The 24,550-nt window shown below is 37.1% G+C and overlaps 1 protein-coding gene across 2 annotated transcripts in view; it reads right to left on the bottom strand.

Annotated features, from left to right (window-relative positions):
- Positions 1-24,550, bottom strand: part of Zfpm2 (zinc finger protein, FOG family member 2) — a 440,358-nt gene that overhangs the window by 302,935 nt on the left and 112,873 nt on the right. For both annotated transcript variants that reach the window (XM_042265076.2, XM_006978719.3), the window contains one exon: positions 22,992-23,093. In XM_042265076.2, coding sequence (XP_042121010.2) covers positions 22,992-23,093 — 102 coding nt within the window. The remainder of the gene's footprint in view (positions 1-22,991; positions 23,094-24,550) is intronic.

Here is a 24,550-nt window from a genome sequence, read left to right on the forward strand (position 1 = left end):
TTAAGGAGATAAGCCATACATATGTAAAACATCTGAAACAAGATTGCAAGCATCAACTTACAACAACGAGAGATAAAATATCACAATGGCATTTGATTAATTTCCAAATAAATTATATGAAGTGCTGTTGTCACAGGGGGCTCCCTGGAGAAAAGGAGAATCCTAGGAAACCCTGAGTTGGGTCTTTAAAGATGAGACCATTTATCAGACTAGAGGAAAGACATGTCCCAGGTGAACGACATCAAAAGGCTAATAAATCCTAAATGCAGGGAGTACCCAGGAGGCAAAGGCCAGCTATTTTTCAAATTTAAGTAGGTTCCAGTTGTAGAGGTTAAGTTGTGTTAACTCAAATAGCAAGGAGTTGATGGCACATATTCTGTGATGTTGCACAGGAAAAAATAAATTCTCTAAGGCAACTATCAAGGATTGATTGGAATGGAGGAAAGAATGGACATGGCATCACTTCCCATTTGTAATCAACTTCTTCAAGTTTTATTTTGACAGAATCTATCATGTGACAAGAGAAGGGTGACCCTCCTCGTTTCTGAATCTCTACAATATTATTTTGTGAGAGCATATTGGAGGGCCAACATTGACTTTTTTCCTCGTAACTTTTTCAAATTAAATGTGAAGATTCAAGTTTATTGATCTCTATTCAAATTTGCAGCTGTTTCTATAGCTTTTCAGAGATCACTGTGCTTAACATTTAATGTATTTTAAGATCTAGTTTATCTGTGAATGTACCCAAGTAATCCAGGAATCATGCATTGTGAGACAAAGGTCTAGAAAAATGGGGTCTTGAGCAATAATACAAATGATTCTTTGAGGAAGCAAAAGCTTGGCAGTTGGCTCTAAATAAACGTATCTGGATGCGTTGAGTTTAATGGTGGTTTTGATAAAGTTATAATTAAACAGAGCTTCTTCTGAAGTCATAGATAAAATTCCATGCATAAGTGGAGAAGAGCTGACATTAATGGAGAACTTAGATAGAGGGGCTCACCAGGCTAACTTATCCTTGGAGACTATGGAAAGGACTCTGCCTGTGCACCATCTCCCCCATGTCCAGACACTCCCTAGGTGGTCCTCAGTCTTTTAAAAAGAATATTAGTGCTTGACCTGTCCACATTCTGTTATCAGGCTTGACATGTTCTTATTCTGGCCATGAATTAAATGAGTGAGAGAGCCGCCCCATGTCAGAAGTGTGCTGTTCAATCATAAAAACAAAGTGATACAGCTTCACTCGGAAAGCTGACCAGTCCGTGGTGCTTCTTGGGGACTGTGACTACTGTAACTGAAAGGGTATCACCATGATAATTCCAAGGCCGCAGGTATCTGTCTCTCCCACACACACAGTGAGCAGCTTGAGCTAGAGTGCTTGCTCATCCTTGTGGCCTTGAACCTTGCATGGATACAATCAATGTGTTACATCAACCATGCATACGGACACACTATTGCCCCACTCACCTCCATCCTAGAGATGGCAGTGAGGAGATTCACGTGATGCCAAGAAATTCAAACAGAAACACTCAAAGGAGAAAACATGTTTTGTAGAGTGGGAATCAGAAACAAACTAAAACAGAAAAAAAGTTCAAGGATAGATAAAAAACTGTTCTTAGTGAGATATGTGGAAAAAAGATTAACTTTCTAATAGGCAATAAAACCATCAAGAGCCTTACTGAACACAGCAAAAGGAATAGGCCTTTATAAAAATGTGAAGTATAACTTAATAGGGAATATTAATGGTGATAGAGAATTTAAAATGGTTTTAAACTCAGTAACCATTAATATAAAACAATGTAAAATATTAAATATGAACTGTTTTGAATTATCAACAAAGAACATAAGACTAATTAATATTAATCAATAAGAATATTTGCTTAAAACTTTTTACAGCTATGTTGGCAATTAAATCAGTAAAGAGTGCGGAAAACAGACTAATGTTATATTATGGTTAAAATGTCCTTAGACACTAGCTCCTGCAATTTACATGTATGAAAATATTCAATATAATCTATAATCCTGACAGGGGTGAATATGTATTGGGTCCATTTTCATGATAACAATACTGAGGCTAAGAAAAGTTGACTTAGCAAACATCACCTAGCTAAAGATTTGAAAGTAAGATGAGAAGAAATAAGCCACACATACTGGCTCTCAGGTTGATGACTCCAACCCATGTGGCTCCTCCTCTCTTCTAAAGGAAGTGCAAAAAGGGAAAAGGGAAGTAGAAATGAAAGAAAAGCTAATTAGTTTTAAACATTCTGGATAGATCTTGTTTAGTATACTGTTTGTAAACTTCTGAGAGCACCATTATATTTGATGTGCCTTTCACACAAGTAGCTTACAAGTCATTGCAACAATGTTTTAAGTACTTATTGAGTAGGGAAATGGGATGGTTTATAATTATGACAATTTTAAGAGCTGGGTGCTGTCAAGCCTTTACTCTGAAGCAAGCACCTTGTGAAGGCCAGTGTGTGAACAGGCTCATTTGAGCCCCAGAAGAGATGGCCGATTGCAACAGTAAAGCATGGAAATTAGTAACAGGATTGACATTATTGTGTTTTGAAACAGTGTTAGTACCTACAACTTTTCTAAAATAAACTCAAATGTAGAGTGTTCACAGCAAGTATTAGTTTTTCTGTCTCTAGCTGGTACAGTTAGAGTGTCCTCTTGGTTTGTAGAGGAGGAAACTGAGTCATGCAAGTTTAAGGAACTTGAGCTAGGAAATGAAGGAGGCAGTATTGGAAATCTACCAGTCAGGTCCTCCCAGACCAGTGACTGTTCAAGAAATGCCTGAGGAATGTATGCGTGCATGAACAAACACATGAACTAAGGAGAGGTGAACATGTAAAGGGGATGCTATAGGATGGGCGAGACCAATCATTAGATAAATGTACTTGCCATCATGCCTGACCACCTGAGTTCAATTCCTAGGACCTACATGATAGCAGGAAAGAACCAGTTCCCACAAGCTATCCCCTGACTTTCACATATATGTCCCAAGACACACACACACACACACACACACACACACACACGTTCATACACACACGCAAGTGTGTGCAAACACTCATACATGCTAGTGTTCATACACACATGCAGGTGTGTATAAGCACACACACACACACACACAAGTAAATGTACAATTTATTTTTTCAAAAGCATACACTAGGTAGAAATTGGAGAAAAGGAATATTCTGAGAGTCTGTGATAGAAGGGAGCAAGGGTATTAAGCCGAGGCAAGTTTGAGGGAAGGTAAGGAACGCAAAAGAAAAAAGAAGTTCATTACAGGAAGCCCTCACATAAGAGGGAGGCCATTTTCTTTTAATCACAAGCAGCAATTAATGTAAAAATGAGAACTCTGAAATATCAGAGATCACACTGAGAAAATTAAAACAGCATTAAAGCAGATTCACCTTGAAGTTGGGGAAACTTATTATGTAAGTGGGCAAAGATAATAGGAGAAAAATTCCCATCACATGGCACCATGATCAAAGTGGTTATAGTACCTCTAAGCTACAATGTTTCCAGCTTTATGTGCTTTAAGCACATTCTCTGTTCTGCTCCACATTACCGTTTTCTCCCTATGGGACAAGTGAGAGTTGAATTTAGAAAGATCCCCAAGACGGAATTCTCACATGAAAGCTGCTGTGCATTGAGTAGAGAAGTTGAGAGCAGAGAGGAAAGATGGCCAGTGGCTCTGACTGGATACTGGAAAACTACCCAGGGACTTCTGATCCAAGGTCACTGGGGGATGGATGTAAATTAGTAATAACTCAGATTTTTAATGATTGCTATACAAAGAGTTACGTCATGCTTTTCAGGTCCTCACATTATTGAGAATATTGCTGGGTGTCACTTTTAAGTGTCTGGCATAGTGTCTAATATAAAATAAATGCATACTGTAACGTAACTAGGGTGCTTTTGAAGTGATGCAGCCACAGTGAACAGAGAGTGTCGTTTCCTTATCCTCACAATAAAGCAAGGAGGAGCGAGAGCGATATCTGGAAGTCACAGTCATGAGAGACTATGTAGTTGAGACAGCTGCTGAAAGAGATTTACACCGGTTCTTCAAGGTGGGTGCAAGGAAATGTTAGCCACAATGGAAGCAATTTTTAAGTAACAACTTCTAAGTAATAGAGACAAATAAAGTATGGCCTTATGAGAGGGCTAGCAGATGTAAATGAAGACATTATTTCTGGAGTGGAGCCACCTGTGAGGGTGGCAAGCCTTGAGGACCATGGGCCAAGGTCAGAAAGCAATCTACAGAGAAAAAAAAGGCAGACGTAAGATCTTTCAGGAGTCATGATAGCGGTCTGGGGGAATGAGAAGTTATGAGCTTGGTGACCGAGGAGGAAGAGTGGGTGATTGGCTGAACCCTGGCGAGCAGAACAGCTAAAAGGCTGTGATACTGGGGGAGGAAGGAAGGGACCTGGAACCAGGAAGGTAAAAGTGGAGCCATGGATGTCCGAGAACCCAACCGAGAACGAGGGGAGAGGGTTAATGGTGGTGGTGGGAACAGACGGCGGCGGGAAAAAGAAGGGAGCCGTCCTTCAAGATTTTGAAGGGGGCGTCGATGTGAGGAGTACTTTCCAACTCCTGCCGAGAAGATTCTTTCCCCCAAGTCATACCTTTCCTCCTATAAAATCAAATAAATTTTATTTTCTTCAGATAGTCTGCGTGTTATATTTAGAATCATTAAAATCAGTTTTACTTTAAAGTACTTTGACACAGCTCATGGCAACTAACTAGATTTTAAACTACGTTTACAGTGGCGTCAAGTTCAGGAGGCCAAGTGCCCTTGACCTAAGACTACAGGATTCTCTCTAGACCGATTCCTGCTACACAGAGAAATGTGCCTAACTCACTGGGCTAAACAAGCATTTTACTACAGGTAGTCTTGGACATCGATATGGAAAGGACAGTAACAGCGGCTGAGTGATTGCACTTGCTGGGCCCATGAGGAGTGTGCTTCCTTTAACAAAACTCAAAGCAAAGAAATTGGTGTCATTACCACCATTTGATGGGAGGGGGAATTGAGGATCATAGACATAAAGAATCTTGGCCAAATTACCCACCTATCTGAGAGCTTCTATTTCCGTGTCAGTAAAGTGACTTTTATTCGGAATAATAAGGAATGTATTTATGAAATGTGTGGCTGAAGGTCAGAGTTCTCCACATGATCTCCCTATGACTTCTCTGTAATAGTTAAGGGTACTGCTCAAAGTTGCAAAAGGAGTCTTCCATCTACCTATACCTGGAGTATTGCTAAAAGGATCATACCCAGTACTTTATGTGACCTTGACTCAATTTCACAACAGATATTTGAGTGGGTCTCATTGACATAAAAAAAAATGCTGAAATTCAGAGGGATCAGGCAAAATTTACAACTAGTATGCAACATTGAGGTAGTATTTGAATTCAGTTTTATCTAAATAAAATTTCAGAATTTGTTTTTTTAGTCCTGAACTCATCCACAGCCATAAATCTCTTAAACTCTTAGAACAGAAAACATCATCAAACTAAGAAAATGAGTGGTTTAAACAATCATCTAATTTAGCATTAACTCTGAAGTGTGTGCTAATGTGTATGTTAGAACTATACTGTTTTAAATAACATAAAAATTAAAGTTAAAATGTAAACTGACAACAGGTCAGTAGAGATAATGTGGGCAGTTAATGCCCTTTTTCAGTATTTTATAAATCTCTGTGTTATAGAAGAATCTATAAAATAACAATGAACAAAAGAAAACACATAAAAAGGAATAATAAAATGAAAACAAAATAAATTACTTAATTGTTAGAAATTACATATGTCTTAAAAATAAAAGTATGTAGGAATCTATAAAACTTGCTGTTAATTAGATGGTATCTTACTGAAATTGCCTTAACTTACATTATTTACATTGGTATTCTAAGCTGTTTGGCAATATTCAACATATACTCATGAAAATAGTATATAATCTTATGGTGTCTTATTTTTTCTGTTTCCACATGAATATGATATTAGAACAATATTTTATAAATGAAAAATGTTTACCACAGATGAGAAACTATATCACAGCTAACACATTTATACCACTATTAAAATAGAAATTACTTTGGCAAAGGGATTGTAATCATTTTAAAATATTTAAAATTAAATGTAATGTCATGAGGAAAACCTTCACTGAAGAAAAGCCATGAAGCTAAAGGCCTCATCATCAACATATGAGGAGACCCTTCACCTAATAAAGGCCGTGATGTGAAAGTCCACATCATCTGTCTATGAGGAGATGATATCTTTAATGGTGGTTATTTCCAGAAGGACACATATAACAAGGAGTTCTCATTTTCAAAATATTCTTATCTGAAAGGACAGGCAAATGTACTTGAATTGTGAAGTTTTTGTCAAACTATTATAATAGAGAATTAGAATTGATCTAACCAACAAACTCTTCCTTAAAATGTTACCAACTTCTTGAGAAGTGATAGTGGTTTTTTTCAAAATTTTAGATCAGTATCTCATCGGCTTACATAGGGTTTTCAAAATTAAGAAGAGGTATCTCTTTCAACCCTACACTTATTAAATCTTAAAACACCATTGCATCACAAACTTCAGGCACCTCAATGAAAGATCTGCCATAATCCTCTCCATGTACATTCAGGCCCAACATGTGATTTACCATAGAAACATCTGCAAATACTTGGCACAATCAACTTTATAATTCTAATGCTTATGTCACTCTATAGTTCAAATGTAAATGAAAATATAAGGTACAGATGTATAATTTCTATTAATCTTGTTTTAATGCGGATTGGCTCTGTATGTTCATGATAAAATGATTTAAAATTTCATTTCACATAGTGAATGACAGGAACATCTTATAGGTATGAATATGCCACCTTTCTCATACATATAGACAGTGATATGTGTAACAGACACAATGCTGAACGAAATTTCTCTAAAACATTTGTAGTTTGGGTTAATTTGAATAGTTTTATTATTTAGAACTAATTTCAGTTGTTTCATTATTCAGCATTGTGTCTGGGGACATATTAGGTTGCACAAACCCAGAGGCTTGGGTGTAATCTCTTTTTTATTGACAAGTGGGGATGGAATTTGTCTGAAAGGGAAACATCCAGAATGGAAAGTCAACCAATTGTGGTACTTCCTGCTGCTCTCTCTGAGACAGGGCCGTGGATGGCTTTCCGCCCTCCTTCCGCGGGAAGGGTTAACCATAGACTTATTTTCTGAGCAGTTTCAAACGAATCACAAAGTCCGTTTTCAAACATGGCTCAAGAGAAGAAATACCCTCATAGCCTTCCTCCCCCATCCTCTCCGCCTCACAATTGAGGCTTTCAATGCACGTGGACAGGGACAGATCACAGACATTGTTTGCCCAGGCTGACCAATCTCTGAGGCGGGCTTTTCTCCCTTCAAGATACTCCATGTTAACAGCTTGAGGGCCTTCAATCAGCGCGGCTTTGATCTCTGCTGGAACTGTAATTATTTAACATTGTTACATGGATTTCTATAATCCACCCCACCATTAAATCCTTTTTACACCCTCATCTTCGGAGGCCTAATCTGCATCTGAACACTGGGTTTGTCTTCTCTGCTGGGCTCATCAGGAGCCTGAATTCTCCTCCCAAGTCTTGACTAGTGGTTTCTCTTTTCTCTTCCACTCTAATGAAATCATTTTCTTGCAAATGGAAATCTGCGAAAATGTTAGATGCATCTGCTACTACTTTTGAGAGCTCTAGTGCGCTCCTACACCAGTTTCATCCACCATTCCTGTAACACCCCCACCCAGTTCTGTGGAATTCATTTTCACAGTGGAACTTATATTAAAACAGCGATAAGCACATATTTTATTTTTTCCGAAGGATTTTTTTTCTACGAGAATATCCCAAATAGAAAGTAGTAAATGCAAGAAGGTGGGAGAATTCAGCAACGGTTTGCACTTTTACAATTTCCTCATTGGGAGGTAAATTGAGCAATTTTGAATAGGGCATAAAACTAAAAGATAAGAGACCCCCATGAGAGCAAATTCTGAGGAAACAGTTGTTAAGAACATCTAAGGAAGACGGGGGAAGATAAGTCCCCAAAAGAAAGGAGAGAAAGAGAAATAGGGAGGTATTTGTGAAAATGCAGGAGGGTCTCCCCAAATCACGAAGAACCAGTACAGGGAAGAGTGCAGTGTGCCAGGAGAGGCCGGGGTTTCACACTTCGCTGATCCTCTCATGTAGAAACATCACACAATCCAGGATAGCCAGCTGACTTAAACATGGCTTTCTTCCCACGTGTTGGTGGAGCTAAGTGGCCAGGGTATTTAAGCATAGATGCTGAGAAGTAAATACAGAATTCTAATAAGAAAATGAAGACAGCATGAGATGTAGTCCATATTTCCATATTTTTCTTGGTAGAAAGAATGAACTAAAATGAATCATTTTACAATAATTTGCTTTTTATGTATGTGTATGTCTGTTTGTCTGTATGTGTACCACACACACATGCAGTTGCTCTGCAGGCCAAAGGAAGTTTTCAGAACCTTTGGAATTAGAGTTGTAGGTGGTTGTAGGCTGCCTGATGTGAGTGCTAGCAACTGAACCTCGGACCTCTCCAAGAGTAGCAAGTGATCTCAACTAGCAAGCCATTTTTCCAGTCCCTAAAGTCATCGTTTTAAAAAGTCAAAAAATTCTCATCAATTTCCCTCAAGAAGAGACTCAGTGTCTCCTAGATGACTTGGGACCTGTCATTGCACTTATGCTTGAAGATTGAAATACAGAGTTTTGACAGTGCACCGTCAGTTTTACCAATGCTTTGAACAGGCTTGACAGACACAACCTAAAGGAGGAAACCTTATCTTCCCTCACAGTTTCAGTGTTCAGTCCATGGAAGAATGACCACATGTACTTGGCCATGACTTCACGGTCGTGGGAACATTGGTAGAAGAAGTGGTTTTTGCAGACAGGAAGCAGAGTGGAGTGCTCATAGGAACAGGTCAAGGCTTGATGCAGCCCAAGGATACAGCCCAAATGACATACCAACTACGTCTGGCCTTCCACATTTCCACTGCTGTTCACATTTTGACTCCATCAAAACACTCATTGGGTCAGAACCCTCTTTATCTAATTGTCCCTGGAAATGTTTTCAAGGACACACAAAGGTGTGCCTTACCAGTCACGTAGACGTTTCTCAGTCACACCAAGTTAGAAACCATGATTTACCATCACAAGAATTCAGATACTTGTTTCTTTGCCTGTTAGCTTGTTCACAAATAAATGGATGAACTATCTGCCCTGAGTTAATGCTAACTGTTCCTTTAATGCCATGTTTGGAGCAATATTAAAGCTGTTATCATAGCAAGATCAATAAAAGTTAAATATATCTCCTTTTTCTTTAAAGAGTTTATTATAATTTTAAAACATTATTAGCTAATAATCATATTGAGTAATTTAAAAATCAATACAAAGACATCTTTGAAAAGAAAGCTTATTGTTTTATTTTCAGTAAATTTGGACAACTATTAAATACTCTAGTTAGATACTCATATAACTGGATAACCCTTGATTCTCTTATATTCTCTCCCATGTGTTCTTTCTTCTACTTTAATGATTTTTATTTCATTTTATACTTCATATTTACTAAGTCCTCACAAATCCATTGTGGAACAAGGCTGAATGTAAACAGAAAATGACTGAATTCTTTTCACCTAAAATATTGTAGTTTTTTAAAACTCACCTGCAATGCTGGAGTAAGTTCTTTCTCATTCTAATCAAGAAAGTTAAGACCCTCATTTTCTGAACAAAACAGACATAAGTAGACTCATTATTTCTCTGGCATTCAATACTGAAAGAAATCAATGGAGAAGATAAAGATTCAGGATAAATTTAGACAGAAAAAATATCTGCAGATGAGAGTGAAAACGATAATCATTATTACTCTATGCTGACATCACTTGAACAGCGTTGGTTGTGCGAGACAGGTTTCTCACCACTACTGATACACACAGTCCTCCAGAGCGAGTATGTGGCTCCCCCATTTTGGAGATGAAAAAGCTGATGGGCAACATGGTTATCTAATTCATTTATAGGAAATTCCCAGAACAGACAAATCTTAAAGACAGGAAATGAAGTAATAGTGATCTATAAATAACAAAGTAGATAACAGCATTGACTATGAAACTTGAAAAAATACGATATAAAAAACCCACACTAAGTTGTTCACTTTAAAGGCTATAAATTGGATGAGTGGGGACTCACATCTATAATCCCAGTAACTTAGAAGGCTGAGTCAAGAATATTGTTGTGAGTCCAAGGTCAACCTTGGCTACCTGGTCATTTTGAGGACAGTCTACTCAAGAGACCTTGTCTCAAAAGCAAATAAATAAAAATAAATAAAAATATACAAATTATAATTATTAATGTTAACTTGATGATTTCATATCTAGAAATACCTAGGAGACAGGACACCGGGTACATCTGTGGGGGATGCTACAGACTATGGGCATGCATGCCTGGAAGAGATTATTCTGGATGTGTTCATAGGAAAACCAATTTTAACTGTAGGCAGCATCATTTCCTGGGCAGGGAAACAAAACTAAACAATATGTAAAGAGTGAGCTGAGCACCAGCTCTCATCACGTTTGTTTTTGGGTTGTAGATGGGATGGGCCCAGCTGTCTCAGACTCCTTGACTTCCCTGCCATAATGGACTATGTATTTAAAACTGTGACTTAAAATAAGTCATTTTCTCCTTGAATTGCTTTTGTCAGATTATTTTATCACAGCAACAAGGAAAGAAACTGAGATAGGATGAAGAATATCACACCTACACCCACACACATGAACACAAGAACACATGCATAAACTCTTACATACGCAAATAAGCCTCTCTAATTCTTCTCCATAGCTCAGAGATTCCAAGACCTAGACAAACTGCCTAATTTAAACACCATGTTTATGGGCCATGTGACCTTCACCAAGTAGATGCTCCTAGTTCTCATCCTCAGTGGTCAAGGAGAGAACAACAGTATAAGAAATGTTAGTTGGTGTGGTGGTTTGAATAGGAATGGCCCCCACAGACTATTGCATTTGAATGCTTGGTCACCAAGGAGTAGCACTTGGAGCAGGTGTGGCTTTGTTGACCTGTGTCCCTGGGGGCAGGCATTGAGGTTTCAAATGCTCTGCTCAGTCCTGCCCCATGTCTCTCTCTTCCTGCTGCCTGCTGATCTGATGTAGAACTCTCAGCTACCTCTCCAGCACCATGTCTGCCCATCTGTGCCATGCTTCCCCACTAAACCTCTGAGCTGTACGCCAGCCCACAATTAAATGGTTTCCTTTATAAGAATTGCCGTGGTCATGGTGTCTCTTCACAGCAATAAAACTCTAAGACAATGGGGGGCAAAAAACGAGCGTCTGTTTGTGCTATATGCTTCATGCATAGAAGACACCTGGCACACAAACTCTCCATCACAGACACAGATGGGCAGTGGAAGGCCAAGAACTTTCCAGAAGGAACCTGCTGAGGAGCAGAGCTCTATGGTATCAACATTGATTATAGATACTGGTTTTAATCGAACATCTCAGGAGAATAATACCCTGGAAAAAATGCTCTAAGAACTCTGATTTACTATGTTTACCTTTATCAGAGTTTTCTTTGAATGATTTTGAATATGAAAAAGTGATAGTGAAGGAGCCCAATTATGACACATTAGGAAGAATACAAAGTGGCCAAAGAGAATCAGAACTGTCTTTCATTTCAAGAATTTTGAAATGACAGTTGAAAGATTTCATGCATTTTTGTAACAGTGAATGTAATTTTATTTTATTTTACAAGATTGAAATATTGGATCTCACATCTACTTTTGCCACTTCATTGTTTCTTTTTAAAGGTAAAGAATTAGCAAAATCCAGAAGGATGTGCTAACTAACAACTTCTATTTACTTATGAAATATGCTCAAGTGTTCGGTATATTAATTGTAGGTTGCTAGAAAGGAATGGTAGGCTAAAGCTATGTGAGTTCATAAAATTATTTCCTCACATTTTCTGAAAGAAAAAATCCTGTTTTATGGAAAATTAAGTTTGCCACAGAATTGTAATTATGGTTTTACATGAATGAGTAATTTGTACTTTTCAAAATTATTTAACACAATCAGTACATCTTTTTCCTGCATTGTACATCATTTATGAGAATGTAAATAGCTGCTTTGGAAAAACACATTTATTTTTAAATTTAAAGCAAGAAGTAGATAAAATCATTACATTTCATAACTTGAAATAGTTAAAATTTTGGTTTTGGTAAAAATGAAAAAAAAAGAACTTTTTTTTCTAGAATAAATATGGTCCATTTTGTTCATGTAACCATGAGTAACATTACTTATGTTTAGCTCAGTGAAGGAAATCAGTCACATTTACATATGCAGATATGCCCCAACCTGCCCCTCTGCTTAGCTCTGACATCCCCTATGACCAGTGACAAAGGGCTCCCAAACACAGTGTGCAAGACCCTTGTTACTGTCTGCCTCATAGTTTCTAATATAAGGGTCACTTAACAGACTTCTGCTATAATAAGAAAACAGTTTTAAGATTTGTTCTCTTCAGTTATGGTATAAGAAATGATGGGCTATGATTTTTTTAATATTTCATTTATTAGCCTATTAAATAACTGTTGTTTTTACCACATTACTGTAATTATTGTTCACAAGCTCAGCTCCCTCTTTTTATTCAGTTTTACAGGGTAATATAAAATGTCCTGGAAGGAAAAATACAGGAACATTCTAGAGTAACCTCCATTTTAAAAGAAAAAAAGTGGGGAGAGGTCACAGGAAGAAAAAGACAGAATGTACTTCCTGCTTTACTTTCTTTCCTTTTCACTTGCTTTTGCCTTCTTGTTTTGACATAAAAGTATGCCTAAAATATCATACAGCTACACAAGGGACCGTTTATTTAAAAACACCTCCTCTAAATGGATGCTGTCAGTGTGACTTGCGATCTACTTAATTCTGTAAGAAATAACATGCTCCCACTCTTATTAGAATATCTTTGTTATATTTCATTTGGTCACTATTACAATCAGTGTTCATAAATGGACTCCCGTTGATTATTATGAAAATGTTAATGAGAAAGAACAAAAGAATTCGTTAAATGCTCATTCAATCAGGAAGGTTTGTGACTTTGTACACAGGGAGTTAGTTGAAGTAAGTAAGAAGACTTGGTGTTAGTACCACGAGAAAACAACCATCTTTGTTGTTAGTGCATTACTCACATATAAACTTATGCTTGGAGGCCATCATGTTCTTTTAGTTGTTTTCATATATGTGACCATATTAGCATTTAGAAATCAAAAGCATACAGTATTTTGTATTTAAATCCAAATTTTGCCATGGGAATTTTGCCAAAATCTCTGGTATCTGTAAGGCGGCCACACTCTCCCCATTTAGCTTCCCCTCTCTGTTCCCTTCAGACTCTCCAAGGAACTCCAAGAACCATCCTTGCCTTCAGATACCATGCATCATCAAACCAGAACCTGAGGCTCTGCTCAGCAACTTAATTTCCAAGTAAGTTACAATTAGATTTCATCACAATTCCTTAGCTGGCATTTACCAAACCGTTCCATTTGTCTTAGTAGTTTGCAAATAGGAAAGATTTTAGCAAGCAGCCTCATGTCTTCATCTGGGATCCCTGTGTGGTTTACAGATACAGTTTCCCTTCTTCATAGTCTTCATTCATCAGGCAGGACAGTTCTAGGAAGACTAGTTAGTCAGTCGCTTTATAGACATGTCCGGAGCTGCCACATGGACTAAATGCAGCATGATTATCACACATGCTGGAATTATATTTCACATTTTTTTTATTTATCAATAACAATTCAAGTGGGCCCAATAAGAATGTATCACTTCCTTGAGACCAAATGAAGGGGTCATTGTTGCATGTGTAATTAAATCAGCATCACATCTTATTATCAGCATCAATAGTCCTTTCCTGATCTCCCTCCAGAAAACAATGCCCCATTAGCATCTTCATTATCATTGGTATTTGTTGGCCCTAGGGGACTTTCTTTCATTTCTATTACCATTGCACTCCTTGTCTTAGTTAGGGTTTCTATTATTGTGAAGAGACAGCGAGACAATGGCAATTCTCATAAAGGATAACATTTCATTGGGGCTGGCTTACAAAGGTTTCAAAGGTTTAGTCCATTTATAGTCATGGCATGGCATGGCGGCATGCAGGCAGACATGGTGCTTGAGAAGGAGCTGAGAGTTCTATATCTGGATCCACAGGCAGCAGAAGGAGACTGTGTACCACACTGGGCATAATTTGAGCATACGAGATGCCAAAGCCTGCCTCCACAGTTACACACTTCCTCCAACAAGGCCACACCTCCTCCAACAAGGCCACACCTCCTAACAGTGCCACTCCCTATGAGTCAAGCATTCAAACACATGAGTCTACAGAGGCCATTCCTAGTCAAACCACCACGACATTAACCACATCCCTGTACTTTAGTCACCGAATCCATCTTATCCTTTGTGATCTGAGCTATGTTAAATATAATCTTGAGTCTATTATCTTTTTTTCTGGCACAGGGTTCTTCTTCAAGAACTAACTAGATTAATGAATTAGTGTAGCTCTGCAAAAGTGTGGGGGAAGAAGCAAAATATGTGGTATGCATATATCAATTCTATTCATGACTGAATGAGCCATGAGTCCAAGTATCACTCTAAAACAAGGCTTGAAACATCTTATAAAGGCAAACACATAATCACCAAGATCTAAAGTACTATTGCTATTTTAAAATGACAATAAGGAAATATAAAAGATAACACAATGGTCTTGTATGATAGAAGGCATCCTTCCAATCCATCTCAAGTATCTAGCACATTATTATACAATACAATATGACCAAATCTATATTAATTATGTTGAAATCATAAAATTCAGAAAACTCATATGATGGCAAACCAAATTTATTGGGAAATTAAGGCTGAAATTGTTAAAGTTTAAAATGAAAGAAATATAGTCTAAATACATTACAAGGGGAATAAATAAAATTCAACTCTAATCTATGAAAAAGAATAAATAATTGATTCAAAATAAGTAACATAGGAACCAATGCTTACATTAAGTTACATATGGTAATTCATGTATACATATATGTACATATATAGGTAAAACACAGAAAACACATCTCTAAATTATGACATTCAGGAGATTTTTAGGCAGAAATAAAAAGTAATAAATGATTTTACTAGTGAATAAATATTTTCAGAAAGTCCAAATACTTACCAAGATTGCCTGGCAGGATAAGAGTTGTTTACTATATGTGATTACATGTACTCACTTTTGTCCTTTCACCTAAGTCTACCTTATTTTCCTAGAGAAAAATCTCAAACACTACATGCCACTAAATTCAAAGCAATTTTAACAGCTGTCCATGGTGGGAATCAGGCATCATTCCCTCCTTCTGAAAAAAATCCCATTTCCCTTGCTTTCCTTAACTCCTCTGACGACTCCCTTTTGTTCCCCCAAGGACTCCTCTTCCTCCACTTTTCTGTTGAGACTTCTCCAGCTAGTGTTTCACCTGTGTAAGCCATTCACATGCTCCTGGTTTCATTAGCATGGACCAGTGTCCTAACAGTACTAACAAGGCTATGGAAGCCAAGTTTCTTACAGGAACTTCAGGGGTTCTCCCTAAGCCCTTCAAGTAACAGCACACCTACATTTTTAGTGATGTTCCTTCATCATGTCTTTCAGAGGTTACAAATATAGTTTTGATAAAATGATGTATCTATTTTGAAGACACTCTGGTTAAGTAAATTAACTAAAATTTACAGTGAGCAACACTGCTAATCATATTAGTTACTTCTAACACAATTCCTTTCTAATTATGTGCCTTTGATTTCTTTTGTCCTAGGGGTGTGTAAGGCCATGGCAAGCATACCAAAGTCCCAAAACTTGGGTAGCTTAAATAACATAATCTATCTTCTCGCAGTTTTGAAAGCTAGATGTTCATGAACAATGTACTGGCGGCGTTAGTTCCCACAGACATGCTCTCCCCATAGCTTTTGTAGATATACTAGTAATATCTAGAATTATCTATTTTATTGAAGACCCACCTTCATCTTCGTATAATACAGTGTGTGTGTGTGTGTGTGTGTGTGTGTGTGTGTGTGTGTACAGGTGTGTGTACATGTGTGCACACATGAGTATGTGCTTGTGTGTACAGGTGTGTGCACATGTATATATTGTGTATGTGTGTACATGTGTGCTTGTGTGTACAGGTGTGTGCTCATGTGTGTATTGTGTGTGTGCGTGTGCGTACGTGCGTGCATGCTCTCGCGCGCGCGCGTGCGTGCGTGCGTGTGTGTGTGTGTGTGTGTGTGTGTGTGTGTGTGTATCAGCATACCTGTCTGTCTCTGCTCATTTATCCCTACAGTTCTATATCTTAAAAGGACATGGATTAGATTAATTCTCCTACTCCACTATGACCCTAACTTCATCAATTATTCATTTCTTCAATATTCCTTTTCCTAAAGGTCACCACACTCTGAGTGCTAGAGTTTAAACTTTGGCATCATAATTTTGGGGAGACAGAACTCAACTAACAAGAGCATCGATGTACAAATTTTAGAGATGAGGTAAGAATTACACTTTAGTTAAGTAACTTCTACTGCAAAAGCAGATTAGGAAATGTATCATTGATGAAAAAGTATAAAATTCTGAGAAGGAATCTGCTGTCACATATTTCAGGAACTATGATATAGCTATGAAATTTAAGACTGTATTGGTTTTCCAATTATGTGTTTTAGGAAAGGTCCTTGCAGAGAAATGCCTAAAGAATATTAAATTTGAGTTCATCACCCTTTAACATGAATTTCTGAATTAAACTTGTATAAATAAATTCAGTGCTAGCCAAACCTACAGTAAGTCATTATCAAAATATTCTTAATTTGTAGTCTCATATAGCTTGGTACAAATTATGATAGTAAGTAAATGGTGCATTTTATGTAGTTCTTCATTGCTTGGTGTCTTTCCAAACAGTGATGCAACCTATCTTTACTTTTTTTTGTTTTTAATTTATGCATGTCCTAATTCTGTGTGAGAGTGCAAACCGAAGAGAGCTGAAAAGATCAAGAGAACTTTCACACTCTGTTCATGTGGCATTCTGTTCCGCGGAGTTAGGCTTTCATCTTTAATCCCATATCCACTTAACTCCACTACAGAAGATTTATTTTTACCCCCCTCTTGTTTCACAGACGACTCAAAAGTCTGCAGGAATGTTTGACATGTTATAACAATATTTTTCTGAGGCCCTCCCATACACAATTATCCTCTCCCTCTCTCTGTCTCTCCCTCTGTCTCTGTCTGTCTCTGTCTCTGTCTGTCTCTGTCTCTCTCTCTCTCTCTCTTTCTCTCTCTCTCTCTCTCCCTTGCCTCATTTTCATATGGACACAAAGCCTTGGGATAAAATGATGGTTCATTATAGTGGTACAGAACTCTTATCTTCATCCAGCAAGAGTCATTTCCTTCCAAAGATTGAAATGCAAATGTGAAAATTAATGATAACTGCATTATCTGATAACAGAGATAATACCAATTCACTGTCAGCGTAATACACAGTCATTCTACGATTTCCCCCGCTTCTCACAATATTCTTCTTACTGTCAGGCTATATCTATGGTTAACTATGTTTCATAGGTGTCTGTTAATTTACTTCAAATGGCATTTCCCAGATCTTATATCTACCACATTTTCCCAATCAAAAAGAAAACGCAATCAGAACTGTAATCTTCAAGCCCTTCTTTGGACTGTAAAGAGGCGGGGGTGGGGGACCTATCATGAAGTGTGTGCTTCTCCTCCCAGTGGTCTTCTAGCTACCATTCCACATCATGCAAACAGCTCCCTTCTTGCTAGGTCCATTTCAGACACAAAGCGGAGAAAGCCCAATCACCTTCATACACCCAAAGTCCTGAACAACAGCATAAGAGGTAACTTAGTAAGGATGTCCTAAACAATGTTCGGTCTCTGTGCAACAAGTACACACACTTGACTTTGTCCTATGCAATTATTCTTCAAAATGTATTTATACTCAAAATTCTCTATCTGAATTATGTTTCAAGTCAGGAAGACTAGAGCAGAGTAAACATAACATTATGATGTTTTGTTGTACAGCAAGATCATTTTGCAAAATTAATTCACTGTACTAATGTTTAATGAAGACTTCTATAGAAAGTACTGTCACAGCTACTGAGGCACAATTGCCAAAGTGATAGTAAAATCAATATTAAGAGTGATTTATTGAGTGCTTCTGAAACACTGAGCTCCATGCTTTACATGCAAAATCTCATTAACGAGGTAGTTATTGTTATTAGCCTGATTTATAAGCACTAAGGCCACAGAGCAGTATCAACTTGCTCTGAGTCATATTATTAGTTATAGCAAGGCCACCCAAGAAATACACAGAGAAAATATATTTGTTATACAGTTCCTGACATTTTCCCAAAATAACTTACCTATAATAGACAGCAGAAAGTTCTGATGTTTTATTATGTATAATTTTAAATGGTATTACAGTGTAACTTTTCACTTATTAAACTGTCAATTCAGGACTGGAGTTTTTGCTTCATTTCATCTATATGATCACAGGCTTAATACCTAAATATGAAGATCAATTGAAATAAAAGTTGTGCCAAGAATAGCAAATAGCTGCTTTGTCAAAATTTTTATCTGTATAGGTGTACGTGAATACACATGGTTTGAAAACTTGCATTTGCAGGCACGTATGGTAACACTCACTTGATACTATGAAAGAGAAGCCAATTATTCACTGTTTGCAAGTGTGGGAAGAAACCAAGTTTAAGGACGCAAGCAGACTGTTGGCATCCTGAGTTGATCTAGGTGAGGTGCGGTTGCCACCGAGCTTCTCTCAGAGATGACAATGGGTTTACAAGTATGCTGCTGACCCTTCTACCAAGTTCCTAAATCCCAATCCATAAATCAGTACTCCAGACCGGCCTTGCAAAGCAGCTCTGAAGACTTATGAAAAAAGACAGAGATATGAGTGGTATTTCCAAGATAAGATCAATATTTTAAGCATTGGCTGGTCTGAGAGGACCATGCTGAAAACATTTTTCTAGGTGCCACAGACAGGCAGAAGAAGACTGCCAGCACTGAATCCCAGCAAGTGTGGTGTTGAAAACCCTGTTCAGTTTATCTCTTTCAAAGTTCATCTTCATAAAAATGTTGCTAACCAGATATCACTATACCCATTTCAGAGATAAAGAAACTGAGGACTGTCTGTTGAACAAGCCAACACATGAGGCCATAAATACCACTATTATCTTAGGTCTGTCTGACTCTAAACTGTGTAAACACTTTGTTCTGTAGTATAGACTGTCCTCTGCTTTCAAGGATAAAGGATGCTTAATTATTGCTTTAGTGACCAGTCTATGATCAATTAAAGAAGAGGAACAGTGCTAAGAGAAGCGATTGCAGGCAGGTGTCATGCAGAGTCTTTTTACATTGCTTGCCGGAGCTCTTCACTATCAATCCACAAAAAACATCCATTGAAGGATTAAACATGTAATTAAATGAGTATAAATGTTGGTAAAACAAAGAACCTGTGACTCAGACAAAATAAAAATTTCATGAGGCTAATGAAAAAGAGACACTTATTTTGAAAGAAGACAAATAATGTAAGAATAATACTGGTGAATACAGCATTAAGACTGAGCAGCAAGCACTATACGATCCACTCCACAGAAGTGTCAGGATAACATCTTTAAAAGCAAGGGAAACAATGAACTGGAAAAGTAGATATATGAAATGCTGACATGATGAGGTAATGACTTTTATTTTGGCCTTACTAAGAGTGTGCTTCTGGCTTTCCAAACTTAAATGATTCATGCTGCTTACATAAGAGTTACAAACACTGCAACACTGAAAAATTCCTCAGCCTAGCTCCTTACAAACATCATTTCCTTTGATTGTTTAGGCTCCAGGTAGAAGCTAACAAAGGTGTGAATAGTTATGACTTCGGAGTGTACCTTTTCACCGAATGACAAACAAAGGATAACTTTCTTAGATGGGAGAATTTGCATTTTATAAAAATAGAATCTCTCAGACAGGGTTGATTCATTATTGAACTCAAGCCATCAAGGAAGGTTATGCAGTCGTCTTCAATCAAACTCCATAAAAATAAGATAAATCCTGATCCATCTTAAATGATGTCAGTACTATGCTTCAAATTCCTTAGATAATTTCTACATTCTTTGATTCTGTTCTATTTTTATAGAAAACTGTCACTCTTAGGATAAGTGTCAGCATTGGGAAGTAGGGGTGTGAAATTAGGAGACCTTGAAATCAAACTGGCCCAATGTGAGATGTCTCAAGCAATGATTTGTGACAAAGGCAAAACTAATGTTTAGTACCACCTAACTTTACCCTTCAGGGTCTTAGACACTCTGTGGGACATTTAAAAACCTTTGAGACACAGCAGTTGCAAAACTGTAAGGAAAAAAAAAACATTAATGCCTTATGATTCTGAGCTGGTGCAGTTTTGGAGATATCAGTAACATTTTCTGCACTTTACAGATGAATATACAGCACCAGGAAATGAAGCAGTGTTCCACAGATCCCCCAGGTGGCAATTAACAAGTCAAGGGGAAAGCTAATCCTCACCTAGGACTTAGTTTGGAATCTGGACGCACTATCTCCTAAGTTTGGAACTGTCACCAAATGCTGGAAATTCTTCTCTTTGATACAGGGGTCAAGTCCCAAAGCACTCCAGTGAGCAAAAACATCATAGTTACCGACATTGAAACAATTGATATTTAAGTAGCAAAAGGTTGCAAAAATGCCTTCCTTTCTTTCATGACTCTCCCAAATGAATGAAATCAATGAGCATGCTACCAGAAAAGGAACAAATATACAAACATCAGAGAGATTCTATTGTTATGGGCTAACCTCGTTATTTCAAGGAGTTTCAAAGTGAGACAGCCTTCCCCTGCCAGAAGTAGCAATGGAGGAAAATGCAGTATTCACCTTATAATATACAGGGGTGGGAGGTCTTCTAAGCATAAAAGAGACATATATTTCCCCTAAAAATTTTGACATATTCCCATATAGTACAGAACACAGTAATATCTGTACCAAATCCACATTGCAAAAAATAATACATTCAGTGAAACATGTAAGTTAATTTAAACAGAAACTAAACAACACACCTGAATGACAAGCATCATTCTTTACTCAATATCTCCAACTATTAATAGTATTCTTTCAGCAAAAGCTCCCCAAATATGGCATCAGCTATTCTGAGCATGCTCAGCAGCAAAGGACACTATTGCTTCCTGACTGTCACACAACTGGGAAGGCAATGAGCCCTAGGTACAAAGAGGGAAGTCGGATTCCACCAATTTGCCCAAAACAAATATGTGACTGAATGTATCATTTTTCAAATAGAAACATCTAAAACCCATCCTGTCTAACTGGAAAGGCAAAATACCTTCTAAATACAAATATTTATTTATATTAGCAAATGATTGTAATAAATAAAAGATCATGTATCCCTATATTATAACCCTTTCAAGTTTTATAGTAGCCTCATAATAAAGTTAGGATTTTTTGAAAATATATTAGTTTCTAATTATTTGAAAAGATATTAGTTTCTAATTATTCTAAGAAAATACCCCCACATTGAGGAGCCAGGAAAGATATGCAATAAAATGCAAATACCAGAAGTTTGCATTTAAACTAATGCATTAAAAATCTCTTAAAACATGTTTCTGTGATATTTTAAAATATAATAAAGCTGGGTCCAGATTCTTGTATAGCATTATGCTATAGTGTGTAGACTACAAACATTTGCATGTATCATGAATAACATTAGAAATGACATCATAATAATCAGATATCCTGTATCGTCATTTTTGTTTGCATTACATTTTCCAGCTGCTGGTTTCAGAAAATTACCACTGGATTTCCTCTCTTTCCCTTGCACAGCAGAGGGCAATTTGCAAAGTCATGCAAGGGTGAAAATGTGATTGAAATATAGCGATCTTTCTTAATGAAAAAGGTTAGTGCTTTGGAAATGAAGGCTGAAACTATTTCAAAACTCACTTATATCCTAAAAGCCTAAAGACATGATGGTCTCCATTTTTAAGCCTATCATAAATTATGAATTATTTAGCAATAAACAATAAGGTCATTTCCTACAGTGTTGTTATTATAAACAGTATATATTTATGACTCATTAATATTGTTTTGATTCGTCTTTTGTTTTTCCTGAAATGAGCAAATATAAGGCCCTTTAAGAGCCCATTTAATTTTATTCATAAAGGTGACAGGGTTGCCAGAACCTTGAACCAAAGGGAGAGAGCTGTGAATTGTGACTCAATGTCTAAATAAATTCTGAGGCTCCATCTGTGACTCCCAACAGAACTAAAGGGAAATGACAGTTCTTTGAAGTGGTATTGTTACCCACTGATTTGTAAGCTTGCAAACTGAGCCTGATTTGAATTTGGATGTAGCTAAAAGATTCTCTGTTGAAAGAGCAAGCAAATAGAATTGACTAACTTTATGTAAGAATGAAAGAAGAAAAGATAGAGACCTCAAGCTGAGGTAACACTGGTTTTTAAAGTTTTCTTATTTAAATAATGATGTTTACTAAAACTCCCACATAGCCAGCATGCACACACACACACACACACACACACACACACACACGCGCGCGCGCGCGTGCGCGCGCGCACACACACACACACGCGCGCACACACACGCGCACACACACGCGCACGCACACACACACACACACACACACACACACACAAACACACACACACAGCCCATGGATGATTTTCAATTTGAGTTTAAAATCTGTTAAAAGTTTTACAAGCTATTTATATTTTATTTTTCCACCTCTCCTTCCTATCCAAAATTTAAAAGGAAAAATGTGAAATCCTGATAAAAAGTGAAAGTGGGTTGAATTTCTATTCTCTGTCCTACCTGGCCCATCCCAGTCATCTGTGTCTACTCCAGGCTGTCCGGGTTTGTCAGAATGGCTGTCCCCATCTGATTCTGCTGGCTGCTGGGTACCTTCATCATCACCTGAAATATATCAACAGAGAAAGGAAGAATGACCAAAGTCCTCTGTAAGACAACATCCTGTCACATTCTCTCTAATTTACCGGCAAAAATGTCCACAAGGAATTATTTTGGTATCTCTAGCTCTCATAGCTTAAAAATAAAGAAAGCTACCAATATTTGTCAATAAATAAATGAAGCTAAGTACTATAAATAATGGAGAAAATTTGCATATATATCTTACCTCAGAGTTATTATTATATATAAGAAGAAAATCAGATAGCAATGTATAGTGCTTCTGAATACCTTGGATACAAAAAACCCATAGTGACCTTATTTCCAAATTGTAATTTTCTAGGCATAATACAGAAAGCTAATTCAATTTCATAGAATATGTTGCTTTCCTGGTTTGGGGTGGGTATAGATTATTGGAAGATTTTTATTCTTCCCATATGCTTCTAAAACTTGGTGCTATTTCTCTTAAAGGGAAGTTTTAAGAGGCATAATTAAATGATTAGCATGGGATACAAGCTGGTGACTCCATTTGTCACAACAAAAGTCAATGTAAAGTTAAACCTATGCTTGAAATTACCCATAATTTCATGCTTTCACTTCACATGAAAAGTGAAAGCAAGCAAGCAACCAAATAAACAAAAAATCCCATATGTCTTGAGCAAGAATTGAGATGCAGGGAAAGAGGAAACATTACCAATACAACTGTGTTTTAAAGTAAAACTCTAAGTTTTAGTATCTTAATTTGTAATATTATAAACACCAAGAAATGCAGATACACACACAAAAACAGTATTGAAATAATGCCTACTATACTTTGAACCTAATAATGCTAATATTTAAACTTCTACCTTCCTTTGAAGTATTCTGTAGTTACTTTTCACCTAGTCACTCAGATTTCTATTAGAACTTGAATCTCTATACAAAATGTAGAGATGTACTGTAACTTGTAATTTTAAAATTGACATACAAAATATAAATTTTAGGAAACCATTACTATTCTTGACATTAATGTGATGTTAGTATGAGTTTTGATCCTTAAACATTATAGGTTTTGCTTCTCTCCTCCCCACACCTTGTAGCTTCACAATATGAATTAATTCTAAAACCTGGAATAAAGGTAAGGAAAATGAGAAAAGCCTGAATCCTATTCTTTAAGAGAAACCTACCACTTTTTGAGTTCCGTGCAACAAAACTGCTTTGGTGGATGATGCAGAATAAAGCATTCCATTAAAAACACCATAAACCTTATGAAAACTCTTTTGAAACTGAGTGGCTTTCAGTATGATTGGAAAGAATACTGATGAAAGTATCCATTCTTTCCAGAAGCTACATATTTCCAGAAGCTATCTTCTGTGATTAAGGAGCTCTGATAGGCTCAGTAGGCTATATGCAGAAAGTGAGTTCCTTACTGGAACTGTAGAAGTCATTACAGAGAGTTCATTCACAAATAAGAGTGTGAGATGAAG

The sequence above is a fragment of the Peromyscus maniculatus genome, chromosome 20 (genome assembly GCF_049852395.1).
Source record: "Peromyscus maniculatus bairdii isolate BWxNUB_F1_BW_parent chromosome 20, HU_Pman_BW_mat_3.1, whole genome shotgun sequence".
Taxonomy (NCBI): Eukaryota; Metazoa; Chordata; class Mammalia; order Rodentia; family Cricetidae; genus Peromyscus; species Peromyscus maniculatus.